The sequence below is a fragment of the Onychostoma macrolepis genome, chromosome 04 (genome assembly GCF_012432095.1).
Source record: "Onychostoma macrolepis isolate SWU-2019 chromosome 04, ASM1243209v1, whole genome shotgun sequence".
NCBI lineage: Eukaryota > Metazoa > Chordata > Actinopteri > Cypriniformes > Cyprinidae > Onychostoma > Onychostoma macrolepis.
The window spans coordinates 17,521,118-17,537,458 of record NC_081158.1 but is presented as its reverse complement, the minus strand read 5'-3'; the positions used below and the strand labels follow the sequence as shown (position 1 = coordinate 17,537,458).

The 16,341-nt window shown below is 37.3% G+C and overlaps 1 protein-coding gene across 1 annotated transcript; it reads right to left on the bottom strand.

Annotated features, from left to right (window-relative positions):
- Nucleotides 1-3,621: 3,621 nt before the first annotated feature.
- LOC131539027 (solute carrier organic anion transporter family member 1C1-like) lies at nt 3,622-10,110 on the bottom strand. Its single transcript, XM_058773303.1, has 15 exons — nt 10,015-10,110; nt 9,666-9,779; nt 9,352-9,493; nt 9,022-9,154; nt 8,482-8,588; nt 8,239-8,391; nt 8,042-8,140; nt 6,141-6,344; nt 5,664-5,828; nt 5,337-5,532; nt 5,012-5,177; nt 4,736-4,923; nt 4,327-4,391; nt 4,084-4,201; nt 3,622-3,997 (listed from the first exon to the last, which is right to left on the bottom strand). The coding sequence occupies exons 2-15, from the start codon at nt 9,771-9,773 to the stop codon at nt 3,844-3,846; spliced, it is 1,998 nt and encodes a 665-aa protein (XP_058629286.1). The 5' UTR covers nt 9,774-9,779; nt 10,015-10,110; the 3' UTR covers nt 3,622-3,843.
- Between the last annotated feature and the right edge of the window lie 6,231 nt (nt 10,111-16,341).

Sequence of the window (16,341 nt, the reverse complement as noted above, 5' to 3'; positions counted from 1 at the left end):
AGATATATTTATCATGTCTGTGAGGCATGTTTTCGCTGACTTTCCGTTCATTTTTTGTGAAGGGCTCCTGTTCAAGAGAGGCGGCAGAAAGCGCATCATCGTTTTCTTAAAAGCACGAAGTTTTGTTGATATTGTGAGTGCACACAAATAAAAGTAGACCCTTTACAGTTCCGAATGATGTATTACTCTTACCTTTATGAGCAAAAATTACGGCGTAAATTGTTTCCATTGAAAACATATGCAGTTGATTGCGCTGGGGCCTCCATGTCCTGCGCTTCAGCTTCCACTCTCCGCACAAACTATTGGATGCAGCGCACATTTATCTAGGTTTAACGTTTAGACATTGTTATATGCTTGAACTGTTTTAGTATATCTATAGATTTTATTTTAGACAAGTTGTGATGATTTGCGAAGGCTAAATTGATCAAACATGGCTATGATCAGCCTGCCGATCTGCCGCTGGCCGCTTGGTCTTTACTTTAAGAAAGAAAAAAACTTATTTAACGAACAACAACAAAAAAAAATGCTCCAAACGTTTTTCTAAATTAACTTAGCCTAATAAAAAAACGAAACGAAATATAATCACTTTGCCATACAAAACTGAACTATTTTAATTGCTGAAACAGTAGGCTATTATAATCTGATTTGGGAGAAGGGGAAAAAAAGACAATGATTTCAGATTTTCAAATGATTTCAGAAGCACCCTCAGTGATTTGATTCAGGAACCAGGCCTGCCTGTATCTGGAGATTATAACTTTATGTATTTCTATATTATATTTCTATATTTACCCCATATATTAAACCGTGTGTAGCGCTCTAACACGATATAGCCTACTGTATTTGATGGTCCTCTCCGATACCGTGACCCAGATAGAACACAACATTTTGACAAAATTATATCTCAGTATATAATTTCATGATGATAAAGTTCCCAGGATTCTGCTATGTCTATTTTAAAAATCATATTTGTATTAAGTCTCTGCATTGTTCCAAAGATGGCTCTAGTTCTCAACTGAACGTGCAGGAGAAGCATTACTAAATTTGGCCAAAGAAAAACTAAAAGTTAAAATCTAAAATTTTCTATATTCATTTGTGCATTTTTCAAATGTTTATTAAAAGTGCAAAAATTCATTTTAAAAAATTTGAAAAGAAGTCAATATTTTACTTTGTCGGGTAACATTTTGTGTGTACGGTTCTAATTTCAGTTTTGGTTTTCAGCATAGCATTTAAAAATACAATAACCGTTCTTTTTTCATTTTTTTGGTCTGGGTTAAAAAACGAAAAACCAATGGACGCAAAAGTACACGGACCAACATGACACTTTTATTTTCCTTTTCTCTCCATCACCATGTGCCTTGGGGAATTAGTTTATAGAATTGCACTGTTGAATAGCTCACAAGAGAGATTTGCCAGAGCAATATATATTTGTATATATATATATATATATATATATATATACTGTATATATATATATATATATATATATATATATATATATATATATATATATATATATATTATTTATTTATTTATTTTTGTAAGGGTCCCACTCACAGTTGCTCACAGAGCTCTTCCATGTGACAATTAAATCCGAAGTGTTTATCAACTTTAACCCTACTCTATCCGCTCAGTGAAATGTTACCCAAAAAGCTAATAGGGTCGTGGCCTCTCTGCTAATGAAATGGGTACTTGCGATGGTGAACACATCCTTTTCATTACCTCAACAACTCTCACTGATGAGTCAGTCAAGGTCATATCTGTCATTTTCAATCAGGAATAGACACATGGGCTGAATATAACATTCCTAGACTGTCCTAAATACTTGTGGTAATGACTGAGAGCTTTATTGTTGTGTTAGGAGTGGCTGTTATACATATGCATGACAAAAATGGCTTCCAGCTATAATGAAACTCAATAAAGGGATAATTCTGCTCAAAATGAAAATCCTGTCAACATTTCCTCACCCTCATGTTGTTTCTAAACATGTAGCCTATGTATTCCTTTTTACAGAACACATTAAAGAGGTGTTTCAAATCACACGTTTAGGCTTTGGGCTGGTAATTAAAGAGGCAGGCATTACAGCAATTAACAGCAACAAGTAGGCCTACTTAACAAGCAATTAGCCCTAAATATGAAGTTCCACTTCAAATTTTATATGGCCTTCCCTCACTAACTTTGCTTCATCTCGTGGACTCGGATGTACGTCGCTGCTTATTTTGTGTGAGTGGCCACTTGTGCCGGAACTCGTGCAAGGGGTTTAAATGGAAAGCCCTGAGCCCTTGTTCACTTGGATTCTCTTGTTACTCATATAAAGTTTATTAGATAACTTGGAATATGTATGTTTTTTTGTTTGTTTGTTTTTTTGTTTGTTTCCCCCTCAGGGGTTAGATTCTTCTTCTTCTTCTTCTTCTTCTTCTTATAATTATTAATGACAAATGTTAATTTCCTGAAGATTTGTAAATTATATTCTTACACCATTTACAACTGAAACATCAATAATATTTAGTATCATATCACTAATTTCTACCAGGTGTTTCAAAAACTCCATTGCATTCATACAGAATCACTAAACTGCATCATTTACCATACATCGTTTCACCTACAATTTATCAATAACTATAAGTTCAATCAATATCAATATGTTTTATCAATATGTGTTACGTTGACCTAGTTTCCTTAGTTCCCCTGATTAGTTAATTAGCTCCACACCTGTTTCTGTTTCCCCTTGATTACGTTTAGTATTTAAAGCCTGTGTTCTTCATTGTTTCTTTGTCTGCTATTATTTGATCTGTGTGTTTGCTACCCCTCACTCCTGGATTGTTTTTGTTTTTTGTGTGGATTATTATTATTAAAAGACTCTGTTTGGACATTAGTCCTTCGTCGTGCGCTTCATTCGCTAAGCACACTGTAACAATATGTGAGGTACTGTTTGTAAATATCTATATAATTCATTAGAACTTGCAATTGTACAGTGTGTTTGCCCTTTTTATACTGTTGCACAAAACAGTATGGCCCGGTTTCACAGACAGGGCTTAAACTAAGCCAGGATTAGGCCATAGTTCAATTAGGACATTTAAGTAATTTTTATAAACGTACTTAGAAAAAAACAAATCTTGAGGCAAAACAAAGGCACTGTTATATTTTAAGATCAGTCAGAGCAAGTTTCTTTGAGTTGAAACAGCTCCGACTTAGATTTTAGTCTAGGACTAAAGGGGTATATGTTTCACACTAATTTTTGTGAAAAATGTTGATGTCAGTTTCCATGCTACAAGAAACTGTATGAGAACTGCAAAAATACAAATTCTAAGTACAAAGTTAAAAACACACACAATAGAGTATCAACCAAGCTGGCTTTTGATCATTATTTGATTCATGACACGTCACCAATGAAGCAACTGATCACACTAGTTCATTATAAAATTTTTATATTTTTTTATTATTATGAATAACACTATTATGAATCAATGTAACACAGTAATGACATGAGTAACCAAATGAGAACTATAAAAGTAAAGTTACATTTACAACATTTATGTATTGGTGGGAAATCACCACATGCACATTTGGACAATCCCTTCTACCTCTCAGTTTTTTTTTTTTTCACAACCAGTCATTTATAATAATAATATTTGTTTTTATAAATTAATTAAATAATAATAATAAAAAAAGTAAAAAAAAACACAAAAAAACATATATGTAAAATAGATAAGTAACTGCAAATGTCATGAATGGCACAAAGGATATTTAGGCACCTTGCCAGACATAAAATTGTTTGTCACCATATTTTGAAAATGACCCAGGAACAAAACAAAATGGCGCAGAACATTATTTTAGAGTTTTTTCCTATTCTGAATCACATAGCACAGGGTGTTGGAGTTCTTTGTCCTTGGATATTTGCTTATCATTCTGTACTTTCCTCTTAATCTGTGCGGTGACAATCCATAACAGCGTATAACTAATTGTCTGAAGAGAGCTGACCAGTCCCAGAAATAGGTACCTGATGGGGTCGAATTACAGTTTATTATACATTAATTAGTGTTTCTGTGTATTCACATTAGAGCTACATAGAACAATCCTGCTCACCTGAAAGTTTCAATGTCATAAATTCTGCATGCACCAGTTCCACCGCATTTCTTCTGGCCCCACTTCAGACAGGTCAAGTCAATAAGAGCACCAAAGCAAATGGGAGCAGGAATACCACCTTTAAAAGAGGGAAATTACATTACAAACAATGCTGTGGCTTAATGTGTGTCTGTGAAATAAAGTTTACTGTTTACTCACAAAAACAATGCTTTGCACTATTAACAATTCCAAACATAAACTTACCAAAAACTCTTAAAACTAAAAGAAATACACCCACTGAGAGAGACTTCAGTGCAGGATCCACAATCCTGCAAGAACACATTTCATAAAACATTAAAAATTTCACAAAAATAAAAAAAAATCATCCATAAAATTCCCAATTTTATTTTATTTATTTTTTAATCAAATAATATCTCATAAACCATTTCAAATCTACAAATTGTGTATGAAATTTCTAGCCTCAATGTATTGTGAATAGGGTTGCCCAACTTGACTCTTTCGATGAACCGACTCACAGCTTGTTTGTTTGTTTAAATATTAAAGGTTGTACAATATGTGAAACTGAACCAAAAACAATAAATGCAACTAAATATATGGAGCAATCATATGGAGCAATTACAAGAAAATTTGATGGAAACAAGTGAAACCAAACCTCAATGAGAAGAGGAAGAAGGGAACAGTGCCCAGACAGTACACAAAGAAGGTGAGAGACTGCAGTGCCAGATAGATGTAGAACATTTTAGTGCAGCTACTACTCTCTCGTGAACACTGTCCAAGCACTGCAGAGGAGTTCCCAGAAGTCAGTCCCCAGCTCTGGATACATGTACAGCCATGGAATGTCTGACAAACATGTGTAAGCAAGAAAGTAAATAAAAATATGTGACAAAGAATCTGTGGTCAAGAGTTAAGGATGAGAGTAATTATTTACCATATGCTGCCCTGCCCCACGAGTGGAATTGCAGCCAGCATGACAAGGAGAGATGTAGGTCACTCCGTTCTGGCCACACACTGGATCCCATTGGAAATCAGGACACCCACAGTCAGCATTGCATGAAGTGAGTAAACCACGTCTTATATCTTGACCTTCAATGGATCTGTCACATCAACAATTTATTTTATTATACTGTATATACCTGTGACCCTAAGTAGGAAAAGCAATTTGGAAAATGGACAGATTGAATGGACAGAAAGTGTATATTTTCCATGATGCAGTAAGATTTATATGATGAGTATAATTAGAAATAATAAAATACCCTTGATAGGGCACTGTGACCCCAGCGACATCTATGTTTTCACAGCTGAGAGCAAAGTAAGGTATGGTGCAAACCAATGCAGTTACAGAGGAGAAGAACATCAGTCTTGCAGATCCCAGCAGACTCAGTTTAAACCTCTTCATAATCCAACCACTCAGGAACATACCCAGAGCCACTGCCGGAATAGACGTCACTCCTGTACATATAAGCACAGCTAGTTTAAACAGCCAGCAAAAAACAAACAAAACAAAAAAAACAATAATAATAATAAAAATTAATAAAATAAAATAAAATAAAATATATAAAAAAAAATATGGCAGCTGTTACCTATGAGAAAATTGGTCTTAGATGCGCTTTGTCCAAACTGATGCTCCAGATACTTTGGTGTGTATGTTATGAAAATGGTAAAGGTATTGAATGCCAATACACTGGAAACCAGGTACAGGAGATAGATCCCATTGGTGAGCAGACGTTTTAGAGATGGGCCAAAATCTAGAAAACAAGCATCATTGTCATTTCAATAATAATTCCAATCTTCTTTAATTTTACGCACTGTCTTGATCTGTGCTATACAAAATTTGAACTGATGGAGAATCTCTTGGCCACTTTTGGAATATGCAACTATATAATCATTACATATTAATGAGACCGAACCTGTAAAGCTCCAAAATGTCACAAAAATCCATAATTGTATCAAAGTAGTATACTACAGGAGTTGTATGGACAAGTCATTTAATTCAAACTAAATTCTAACCTAAATTCTAAATGTATCTAACCCTTGTGGTCAGTGTATTGTTGACATACCTTTGGCTATCTCTGTAATGCTGAGTGTGTGTTTGTGTTGGTTTGAGGGGTGGTCTAGTTTAGAGGCTTGGGGGGTTTCAGGTAGAGCTCTTGGCAGGAACCAGAGAGGCAAAGCAGCAAGAATAGTCAACAGCCCAGTAACCACATAACCCAACCACCAGGCCCCAACCCAGCGAGAGTCCTGAGGGGTGATGGTCATACTCTCTGATAATGAGAAGAAAATAGTCAAATAAACAACATATCTGTTATATTTTACCTCCACTTCATTTCACTCTTCTCCCACTTTCCCCAATACAGATCACTCACACCTCTATTCAATCACTCCTGCTATCAAGAGCAACATGTATATTCACCACAGTTAGAATCAGATCTCTGATCAAAGAACACACGAACCTCTCTGCTCTTAGTAGAGTTACTTACCTCCTGTTCATCTCAGTCTCCCTTCTTTGAAAGAGACTTTGGACCAGATTTACTAAACAGGGCAAATTAGCTTTAGAGCGCCATTCCATCAAAGCGCTGATGGGAGGGGAAATTCTGCTGGTGATTTGCTGACAATGCGCACATTAAAGGACACAGACACAGCCAGATAATTTCCATAATGACCAGCGCAATCTACTGTACCAAGAGCAGTGCAAATTAGCTGTTAGTAAATCTGGCCTTTATCTTTATCTGTTGTCTGTATGTGTGGCTCCCTGTGTTGTAATATACCAAGTGCAGCACAAATTAGCATAGTCACAAATAAAGAATAAAGAAATAAAGAAGCCACAGTACATTGAAAAGAACCGGAGGCCAAAAAATGAAATGTTGCAAGAAGTTTTGATAGACCTGGCATTGTGCGTCTCCTAGGATTCCAAGTCGTCTTTTATTTCCTGAAGCTAATTAAACATAACATGGCTTGGCAAATGATATGTTCGGATAATGTGTTCTTCTGTCATTCCAAATAAATTAAAATGTGTGGAAAAAATCCTCTCCCTTCTACTACGCGCTCTCTGTTCTCTGCGGTGCCTCCTCCTAGCAACAATAATTGCAGCCATTCAAGTGCAAAATAGTTTAAGACATGGTTTTTTTGGGGTGCTAAATAATGGAGCAAAATACCAGTAATTTGACGAGTGCAATCGTTAGTAAATCGCGTTGCATGATTCATTTGAATACCCTCCTCCCATAAATTTTGCATCTGAAAGGGAAACTCCTACAAACGCATATTGTCAAAATGGCAAAAGATGGTTTGCACTGGCGCAAGCTGTTAGTAAAACTGACCCATAGTGTCCTGATCTTTGTCCTGGCTATCTCTTTCTCTGAGACCAACCATCTTTCCTTCTGTCAGTAAGGGGCTATTCTTTCTGGTAACAGGAGGTTCCATTAAACCTTTCGTTTCGGCCACAAAGACCAAAGCTGAATCCTCCTTCACTATTCTACCAGCTCATCTATGCCATTTTCATCCATCAGCTCCTCAAGGGTCCCTCTTTTCATTGGCTCTTCATTGGATCACTCTTCCCTCTGATTTCACCTGGTTCCCTCTTTGCACTGGTTCCACCCAGACTCCTAGTCCCACCAGCTCCATGGCCTCATGTGCTGGACTTCCTTGCTCCCCATGGTCTTCTGCTCCACCGTGGTGGTCTCCTGTTCCACTGTGGTGGACCCTGCTCCACCGGTGCAAAACAGAGTGGTCCTCTGCTCCAGAGCCAACCGGCCCTCTGATCCTACCCTGGTCTATTACTAAATTCATACACCATGGTATTTACATGGTACTCCAAGGTACTATAAAGTGTAAGTACTATCATGGTACATGTCAAATCAAAGTTCTCTTTGGGTGTATACCAATTTATTGTAATGAGTGGGTGTATACCACTAAGGTGGGTGTATACCAATTTAAATTTGGCAGTATACACATTTTAACTCACCTTGATTTACTAAGCCAATGTCCACATAGAGACTAGCGCAAAGAGATCCAAGCGAGTAACCGAAAATTGGCCCAATCACTCCGAGTGTGTGCAGACAACCTAAAGAACAGAACAAGATAACAAAATGAACTAAATCACATGAGGGACATGGGTAGTTTTAATTTGGGTGTAAAAAAATAAATAAATAATTTTCTCACCAATGTAAAAAGCAGAGTTTTCTGGGTGTGCATAATCATCTATGAATGACATTCCCAGAGGGCCGATGCTTGCTTCCCCAATGCCACGCAAAATGTTTCCAAACAGTACAATCACCCACGTGGGTGAGCTTTCCGCTTCCCCTTTTAGACACCCTATACAACCCATGTGCTCTGTTAAGTATTTTACTGCATTTTACAATTAAAATATCCCACATGCTTTCTCACATGTTCACCACATATTACCGGAAACAAGCTGTTGAACAGTATTCTGGTTGTCAGATGAACATGTGGAGCTCACTGTGAAATTATCAGCATCATTAGTGTGGGCGGCAGCTGTATCGTACTTGTATCTGTCAGAAAAACATACAGAAAAAAAAAAAAAATACATATTATCTATACTCATTGCCTAAAGCTAGCAACTTTGAATGAATACAATGGCTTAAATACATCTTTTTTATGATTTACATGTTTTTAGTGTTTGAATTAAAGTCAATTTGGATGGCATACAGTCAAAATGCCAGGGTGATAGAATTGTCATGAGGGTCTACAGCATCTACAGGTGACATTACAATTTTTTTTTTTTTTTTTTAATCATTAAGCATGAACTTTTCTTGCAAATTTATTAAACGTTTTTCAAAATCATGTAATGGTTTTGAAAAACATGAATACAAAGAGAACATTTCTAAGGATTTGCATATGTGTTTTAAATTAGATGTGTAAGGGATCTTTCCTATTCTTCATTGTGGCCACTCAGTTTGTCATTGACTGATAAATATTACTCACCGGCTCATGATAAAGTGAGGTAAAGCCATTAATAGTGTCCCTACACCCATCAACAGGACCCCTGCTCCAATTATCTTGGGCCTGTGAAACTTGGCGCCAAAGTAGCTAACAGCAGTAATGACCAACAAATTACCTGCAAGCAAAATTTACGTAATTTAACAAGTTATATGTTGTTTCATAGCATACCGTCAATCAACTATCCCATTTTCAAAGTATGAACAGCCTTGCCATCACATTTCAGCATCAATGGTGTGACTCACTGGTATAAGTGCTCTAATGGCTGAACCCCGTCCCTCATTTCTAACTGGAGCTCAACACATCACTACTCACCCATTTCAAAGCTGCCATCGATGATGCCAACAATAGAGCTTGGGATCTCAAACCGCCTCTCAATCTGAGTGATGGTACTTTTGGTGTAAGCCCCCGTTAGGGATTTTGTGAAATAACAGAAGGCAAGTAAACCAATAAAGATCTTTGTAGACACAAGGGCAGAAGAGAGATAGTCTTGTTGTTGTTGTTACATCAGAATTTATCATAGTATTTGTCAGAAATATTTGGCTATAGCCATTATTTTTCACCATTAAGACAAATTATCAGCTAATACTGGTTCAGTTAAACTTAGATTGTGGCATATTGTCTCTTACCTTCAGAGTTGGAGAACAGCATTTAGTTTGAGGTGTTTTCTGATTGCAGCCTGAATTCTCCATTGGTCTGGGCTCAATTAACCTGTCTGGGTTTCCATCCACTGTCATGGTGAACTATGGCCCAGGAAAGAGGTGCAAATTCATGAAATCATGAACTATTTTGTTACTGTGTTGAACTGCCTTGGTGTCTAATGTAGTTTGTGGGTCCTGAATCTAATTTTTGATCTCTCTCTCTACCAATACACCAATGTATTCTATTCACTTCAGAGGTGATCCAAAGCAAAATACATTGTAATCAAATGCAAACAAACATTAAAATATCATTACTTAACAATAGTAAAACACTCACATGTCCAGAGGTGTCTTCACAAAGAGAGGAGGCACTAATATGCCGAAATATTCTCAAATGAGCGATCTCTAAATGTGTCTTTATATTTGCATTTATATTTAGTTATTAACTAGCACTGAGTAAAACTTTAACCCTATTGTAGAACAACCAGTACAGTACAGTTTGTAATGTACACATTTCCTATATGGCAAAATGTTTAACTCTCTAGAAATTTTAAAAGAGAGACAATTAAAATAAGATGAGTCATTAACAGCTTTTAACAAACAACAACCAACAGAGTGACACCAACCAGCACGTATCTATTTATTTATGGTGCAAATGGTGCAATGCTGGCAGTTTCTCTGTTTTTAGTAGTGATGTGTGTGCATTCACATGTGCATTTTTAGTCTTAAAAACTTAGGGTAAACTTGCAGTTAATATGAGGTAAATGTTAGCAAAGAAATCACTTTCTTACAAATAACCGCTACAGGTTTGCAACACTTCAATGGTGAACCAGCAGCAAACCTTTAGCAATAATGTGCCAGGGTACGGGTGATAGAGGACTCAGATGCAGAGTTAGAGAAAGGAGAAACCTTTATTCTCGCCACAAAACAATAACATAAACAATATTTAACAGCCGCTTAGGGAAGCGGAGATTCCAGAGCTGGCCGGCAGAGTCTGCGGACCACACATGCTGCTGGATTTCCGTGCTCGTGATCAGTGCACTCCTGCTGCACGATCAGCACTGATTGCCCAGACCACGAGCTGCCGAACATGACAGGACAACACAGACAGCAAGAGGAGCCGAGAAGGCACCCTGAACCGTGACATAATGGACAGTTTGCTAAAACTGGCAGACCTGACCATTTTTTATCTCTACTGACAACCCTTTTTACACAACATATTATGTAAGCACGCTTTATTAATTTGTGACCTCACTGTAGTTAAACTGTGGCCATTTTTTAAATAAATTATTTCCCCTGTTTTAGATACATTTACTTCATAAAGGTGTTTCATTTTATGTAATAAAAGTCTTAAATGGGAAGTAAACTGTAAAGAATATCCCTGTTTCAAAAGTTTTGAAAACAGTGCCAAAAACACAATATAATTATTTCAACTTTGACTTAAATGTAAAAGTGAAAATAGAAAATCTAAAAAAAAAAAAATGTAATTCAAAACAAAAACTACATATGAATAATTCTAAAATATTATATGAATAATACTATAATAACACAACTAAAGAACTCCCTTTGAATAAACAATGTTATTGTCAGTTAGATGCTAATATATTTATCATAATAGTCAAGTCAAGTGACCTTTATTTATATAGTGCTTTTAACAATACAGATTGTGTCAAAGCAACTTTACAATATCAAAATAGGAAAATAGTGTGTCAATAATGTAAAATGACAAGATTAAACACAAAATTTTTTAAGTTAAAGGCATTTCATTATTGAATTCAATGATGTGATCGTCCAGCTCAGTTCAGTTCAAATAGTATCTGTGCAATCAAGTCGAAGATATCGCTGGAAATTAAGTGTCCCCAACTAAGCAAGCCAGAGGCGACAGCGGCAAGGAACCAAAACTCCATCAGTGACAGAATGGAGAAAAAAACCTTGGGAGAAACCAGGCTCAGTCGGGGTCCAGTTCTCCTCTGGCCAGACGAACCAGCAGTTCAATTTCAACTTCAGCAAAGTCAGATTGTGTAAAGGACTCATCTGGTTTCTGAGGTCTTGTCCCGATGGCCGTCTAGATGACAAGGTCTTCACTGGGGATATGTCTCTGGGGCTCATCTAGGTGTCCTGATCTCCGCTGACATTCAGGGCTGTAGAGGTCATCTCTAGGTGCTGATCCACCATTTGATCTGGATACGGACTGGATCCGGGTGACTGCAGTGACCATCTGATCTGGATACGGACTGGATTGGGTGGCTATGTTGATCTCGGAATAAGAAAGAAACAGACTAATATTAGTGTAGATGCCATTCTTCTTACGATGTAAGAAGTAAATCAGGTCTTACGGAAGTATTCCCGGTTCTGGTTGACCTAACAATCCTTCAACGGATTTGAATATTAGAAGCATATTAGTGTGTTATGTGTACGCCAGGTTAAAGAGATGGGTCTTTCATCTAGATTTAAACTGACAGAGTGTGTCTGCCTCCCGAACAGTGTTAGGTAGATTGTTCCAGAGTTTGGGCGCTAAATAGGAAAAGGATCTGCCGCTCGCAGTTTATTTTGATATTCTAGGTATTATCAAATGGCCAGAGTTTTGAGAATGCAGTGGACGTGGAGTACTATAATGCGATAAGAGCTCACTCAAGTACTGAGGAGATAAACCATTCAGGGCTTTATAAGTAATTAACAAGATTTTAAAATCTATACGATGTTTAATAGGGAGCCAGTGCAGTGTTGACAGAACCGGGCTAATGTGGTCATACTTCCTGGTTCTAGTAAGAACTCCAGCTGCTGCATTTTGGACCATCTGGAGTTTGTTTATTAAGCGTGCAGAACAACCACCCAATAAAGCATTACAATAATCTAACCTTGAGGTCATAAATGCATGAATTAACATTTCTGCATTTGACATTGAGAGCATAGGTCTCAATGTAGATATATTTTTAAGATTAAAAAAATTCAGTTTTACAAATGCTAGAAACGTGGCTGTCAAAGGAAAGATTGCTATCAAATAGCACACCTAGGTTCCTAACTGATGACGAAGAATTTACAGAGCAGCCATCAATTACTAGACAGTCTTCTAAGTTATTACAAGGTTTTAGGTCCCATAATTAACAGTTTTTTTTTTCAGAATTTAGCAGTAAGAAATTACTCGTCATCCAGTTTTTTATATCGACTATGAATTCCGTTAGTTTCTCAATTTGGTGTGTCTTGTTGGGCCACGAAGAAATATAGAGCTGAGTATCATCAACATGACAGGAAAAGCTAAAACACCATGTTTCCTAATGATATTTCCTAAGGGTAACATGTAAAGCGTGAAAAGTAACGGCCCTAGTACTGAACCTTGAAGTACTGCATACTGCACTTGTGATTGATATGATACCTCTTCATTCACTGCTACAAATTGATGGTGGTCAGATAAGTACGATTTGAACCATGCTAACACACTTCCACTAATGTCAACAAAGTTTTCTAGTCTATTGAAAAAAATAATGTTGTGGTGGAACGCAGTGCTAAGATCCAGTAGCACTAATAGAGAGATACAACCACGATCAGATGATAAGAGCAGGTTATTTGTAACTCTAATGAGAGCAGTCTCAGTACTATGAAATGGTCTAAATCCTGACTGGAAGTCCTCACAGTTACTATTTTTCTCTAAGAAGGAATATAATTGCGAAGATACTACCTTTTCTAGTATCTTTGACAGAAAAGGGAGATTCGATATCGGTCTGTAATTAAATTGTGTTTTTTTTTATGAGAGGCTTAATAACAGCCAATTTGAAGGTTTTGGGGAAATATCCTTAGCCTGACTATGTCAGACTTCGTACTTCCGCTCAATTTCAGTTCGCTTCTGTACTCAGTCTGATATAGCAAACCAGCTCCCAGATTATCTCCGGCTCCGCACCAGCCGTCCAGACGACGAACCAACGAACAGAGGGCGGGCTGAGAGCTGTGACGTAGACGCTAAGCGCCGATTTTAAGATTGTAGTTTAGGTTTAGGTTAGGGAAATCTAAAACAACAGCGGACATGGAGACACGGGAGACATTGCTCTGTTGTGGAGAATATTCCCGGCATTTTCTAACTGAAGCCCAAACAAGAAGAGTGTTTGGTTCACATTTTGAATGGAGGTGATGTTGTGGCCCTACTCCCGACAGGTTTTGGGAAAAGTTGAATTTAGCAACTGTTACAGATCATCAGCGAGAAACTGGGGAGGCCAAAGTCCAGGAAGGCGTTAATTGTGATTGTGTGTGTGTTATGTGATTACTTCACATAATCTGCAAAAGTCGTTCACAGCCATCTTCTCTCTGGTATTTCGCTCGATGGTTTTGTTTTCGCAACATACCTGTGTTTACAGCAGAAGTTCGAGGCGGCTGAGCCGGCGCATAACATACAGGTGCATCTCAATAAATTAGAATGTCGTGAAAAAGTTAATTTTTTCTTGTAAGTTATTTCAAAAAGTGATTGTTTTAATTTTGATGATTAGAGCTTACAGCTCATGAAAGTCAAAAATCAATATCTCAAATATTAGAATATTTACATTTGAGTTTCAATTAATGACCATCCCTACAGTATAAATTCCGGGTATCTCTTGTTCTTTGAAACCACAATAATGGAGAAGACTGCTGACTTGGCAATGATCCAGAAGACGAACATTGACGCCCTCCACAAAGGGTAAGTCACAGAGGGTCATTACTGAAAGGTGTGGCTGTTTACAGAGTGCTGTATCAAAGCATATTAAATGCAAAGTTGACTGGAAGGAAGAATTTGGGTAGGAAAAGGTGCACAAGCAACAGGGATGACCGCAAGCTTGAGAATACTGTCAAGCAAAGCTGATTCAAACACTTGTGAGAGCTTCACAAGGAGTGGATTGAAGCTGGAGTCAGTGCATCAAGAGTCACCACGCTCAGACACCTTCAGGAAAAGGACTACCAAGCCACTTCTGAACCAGAGACAATGTCAGAAGCGTCTTATCTGGGCTGTGGAGAAAAAGAACTGGACTGTTGCTCAGTGGTCCAGAGTCCTCTTTTCAGATGAAAGTAAATTTTGCATTTCATTTGGAAATCAAGGTCCCAGAGTCTGGAGGAAGAGTGGAGAGGCACAGAATCCATGTTGCTTGAAGTCCAGTGTGAGGTTTCCACAGTCTGTGATGATTTGGGCTGCCATGTCATCTGCTGATGATGGTCCACTGTGTTTTCTGAAGTCCACAGTCAACGCAGCCATTTACCAGGAGATTTTAGAGCACTTCATGCTTCCTTCTGCTGACAAGCTTTATGGAGATGCTGATTTCATTTTCCAGCAGGATTTGGCAACTGCCCACACTGCCAAAGGTACCAAAAGCTGGTTCAATGACCATGGTGTTACTGTGCTTGATTGGCCAGCAAACTCGCCTGACCTGAACCCTATAGAGAATCTATGGGGTATTGTCAAGAGGAAGATGAGAGACACCAGTCCCAACAATGCAGATGAGCTGAAGGCCACTGTCAAAGAAACCTGGGCTTCCATACTGCCTCAGCAGTGCCACAAACTGATCACCTCCATGCCACACCGAATTGAAGCAGTAATTAAAGCAAAAGGAGCCCCTACCAAGTATTGAGTACACATACAGTAAATGAACATACTTTCCAGAAGGCCAACAATTCACTAAAAATGTTTTTTTTTTTTATTGGTCTTATGAAGTATTCTAATTTGTTGAGATAGTGAATTGGTGGGTTTTTGTTAAATGTGAGCCTAAATCATCACAGTTAAAAGAACCAAAGACTTAAACTACTTCAGTCTGTGTGCATTGAATTTATTTAATACACAAGTTTCACAATTTGAGTTGAATTACTGAAATAAATGAACTTTTCCACGACATTCTAATTTATTGAGATGCACCTGTATGTCATAACCAAACGTTATGTGATTGGCTTATGGGTACACCAATGATTTTAAACTTCAGACAAGCACCTCCCACGAGAAAGTAAATGCTTGTCAATTATGCCCTTCCAGACTCTGTCTACGAAGCAAAGCGAAGTAGCAGAGTTTGGTATTACCAGGCTAAGATATCCTAATGACAATGACAAATTAATAATAGCCAAAAGAGAATCTATGACTTCTGGAAGCACCACTTTTAGTAGTTTAGATGGAATAGGCTCTAACATACATGTTGTTGGTTTAGATGATTTAACAAGTTTATACAATTCTTCCTCTCCTATAGTAGAGAATGAGTGGAATTGTTCCTCAGGGGATCTATAGTGCACTATCTGATGCAATACTGTAGCTGACGGCTGCGTGGTTACAATTTTGTCTCTAGTAGTATCGATCTTGGAAGTAAAATAGTTCATAAAGTCATTACTGCTGTGCTGTTGGGAAATGTCAACACCTGCTGATACTTTATTTTTGTTAATTTCTGCAACTTTCTGCAACATTCAAAGGGTTAATTTTTCTAAAACATACAAATCAAATTTTTATCTTTTATATCTTATGTATATGTAATTTTAATAGGTGCATTTGCCTATTAGTCTGTCAGTGTTCAAAGCATTGATCTTTCAGTAATTTTGTTACCGCATTCAACTTATAACTGTACCTTTCCAAGAAAACAAAAACAAAGAATTAATAATATGAATTACAAAGCCACATATTTCTTTTTTCAAATACATTTATTAAGAGATACAAACTCTGGATCATGAAACA

Bases quoted from the DNA above. Each gene is read 5' to 3' on its own strand.
- LOC131539027 (XM_058773303.1), bottom strand. From the start codon at position 9,773: ATGACAGTGGATGGAAACCCAGACAGGTTAATTGAGCCCAGACCAATG. The intron at 5,829-6,140 runs GTATGTCAACAA...CTTGTTTTCTAG, and splicing joins CATTACAGAGATAGCCAAAG to ATTTTGGCCCATCTCTAAAA. The intron at 5,533-5,663 runs GTAACAGCTGCC...TTATATGTACAG, and splicing joins TAAGACCAATTTTCTCATAG to GAGTGACGTCTATTCCGGCA.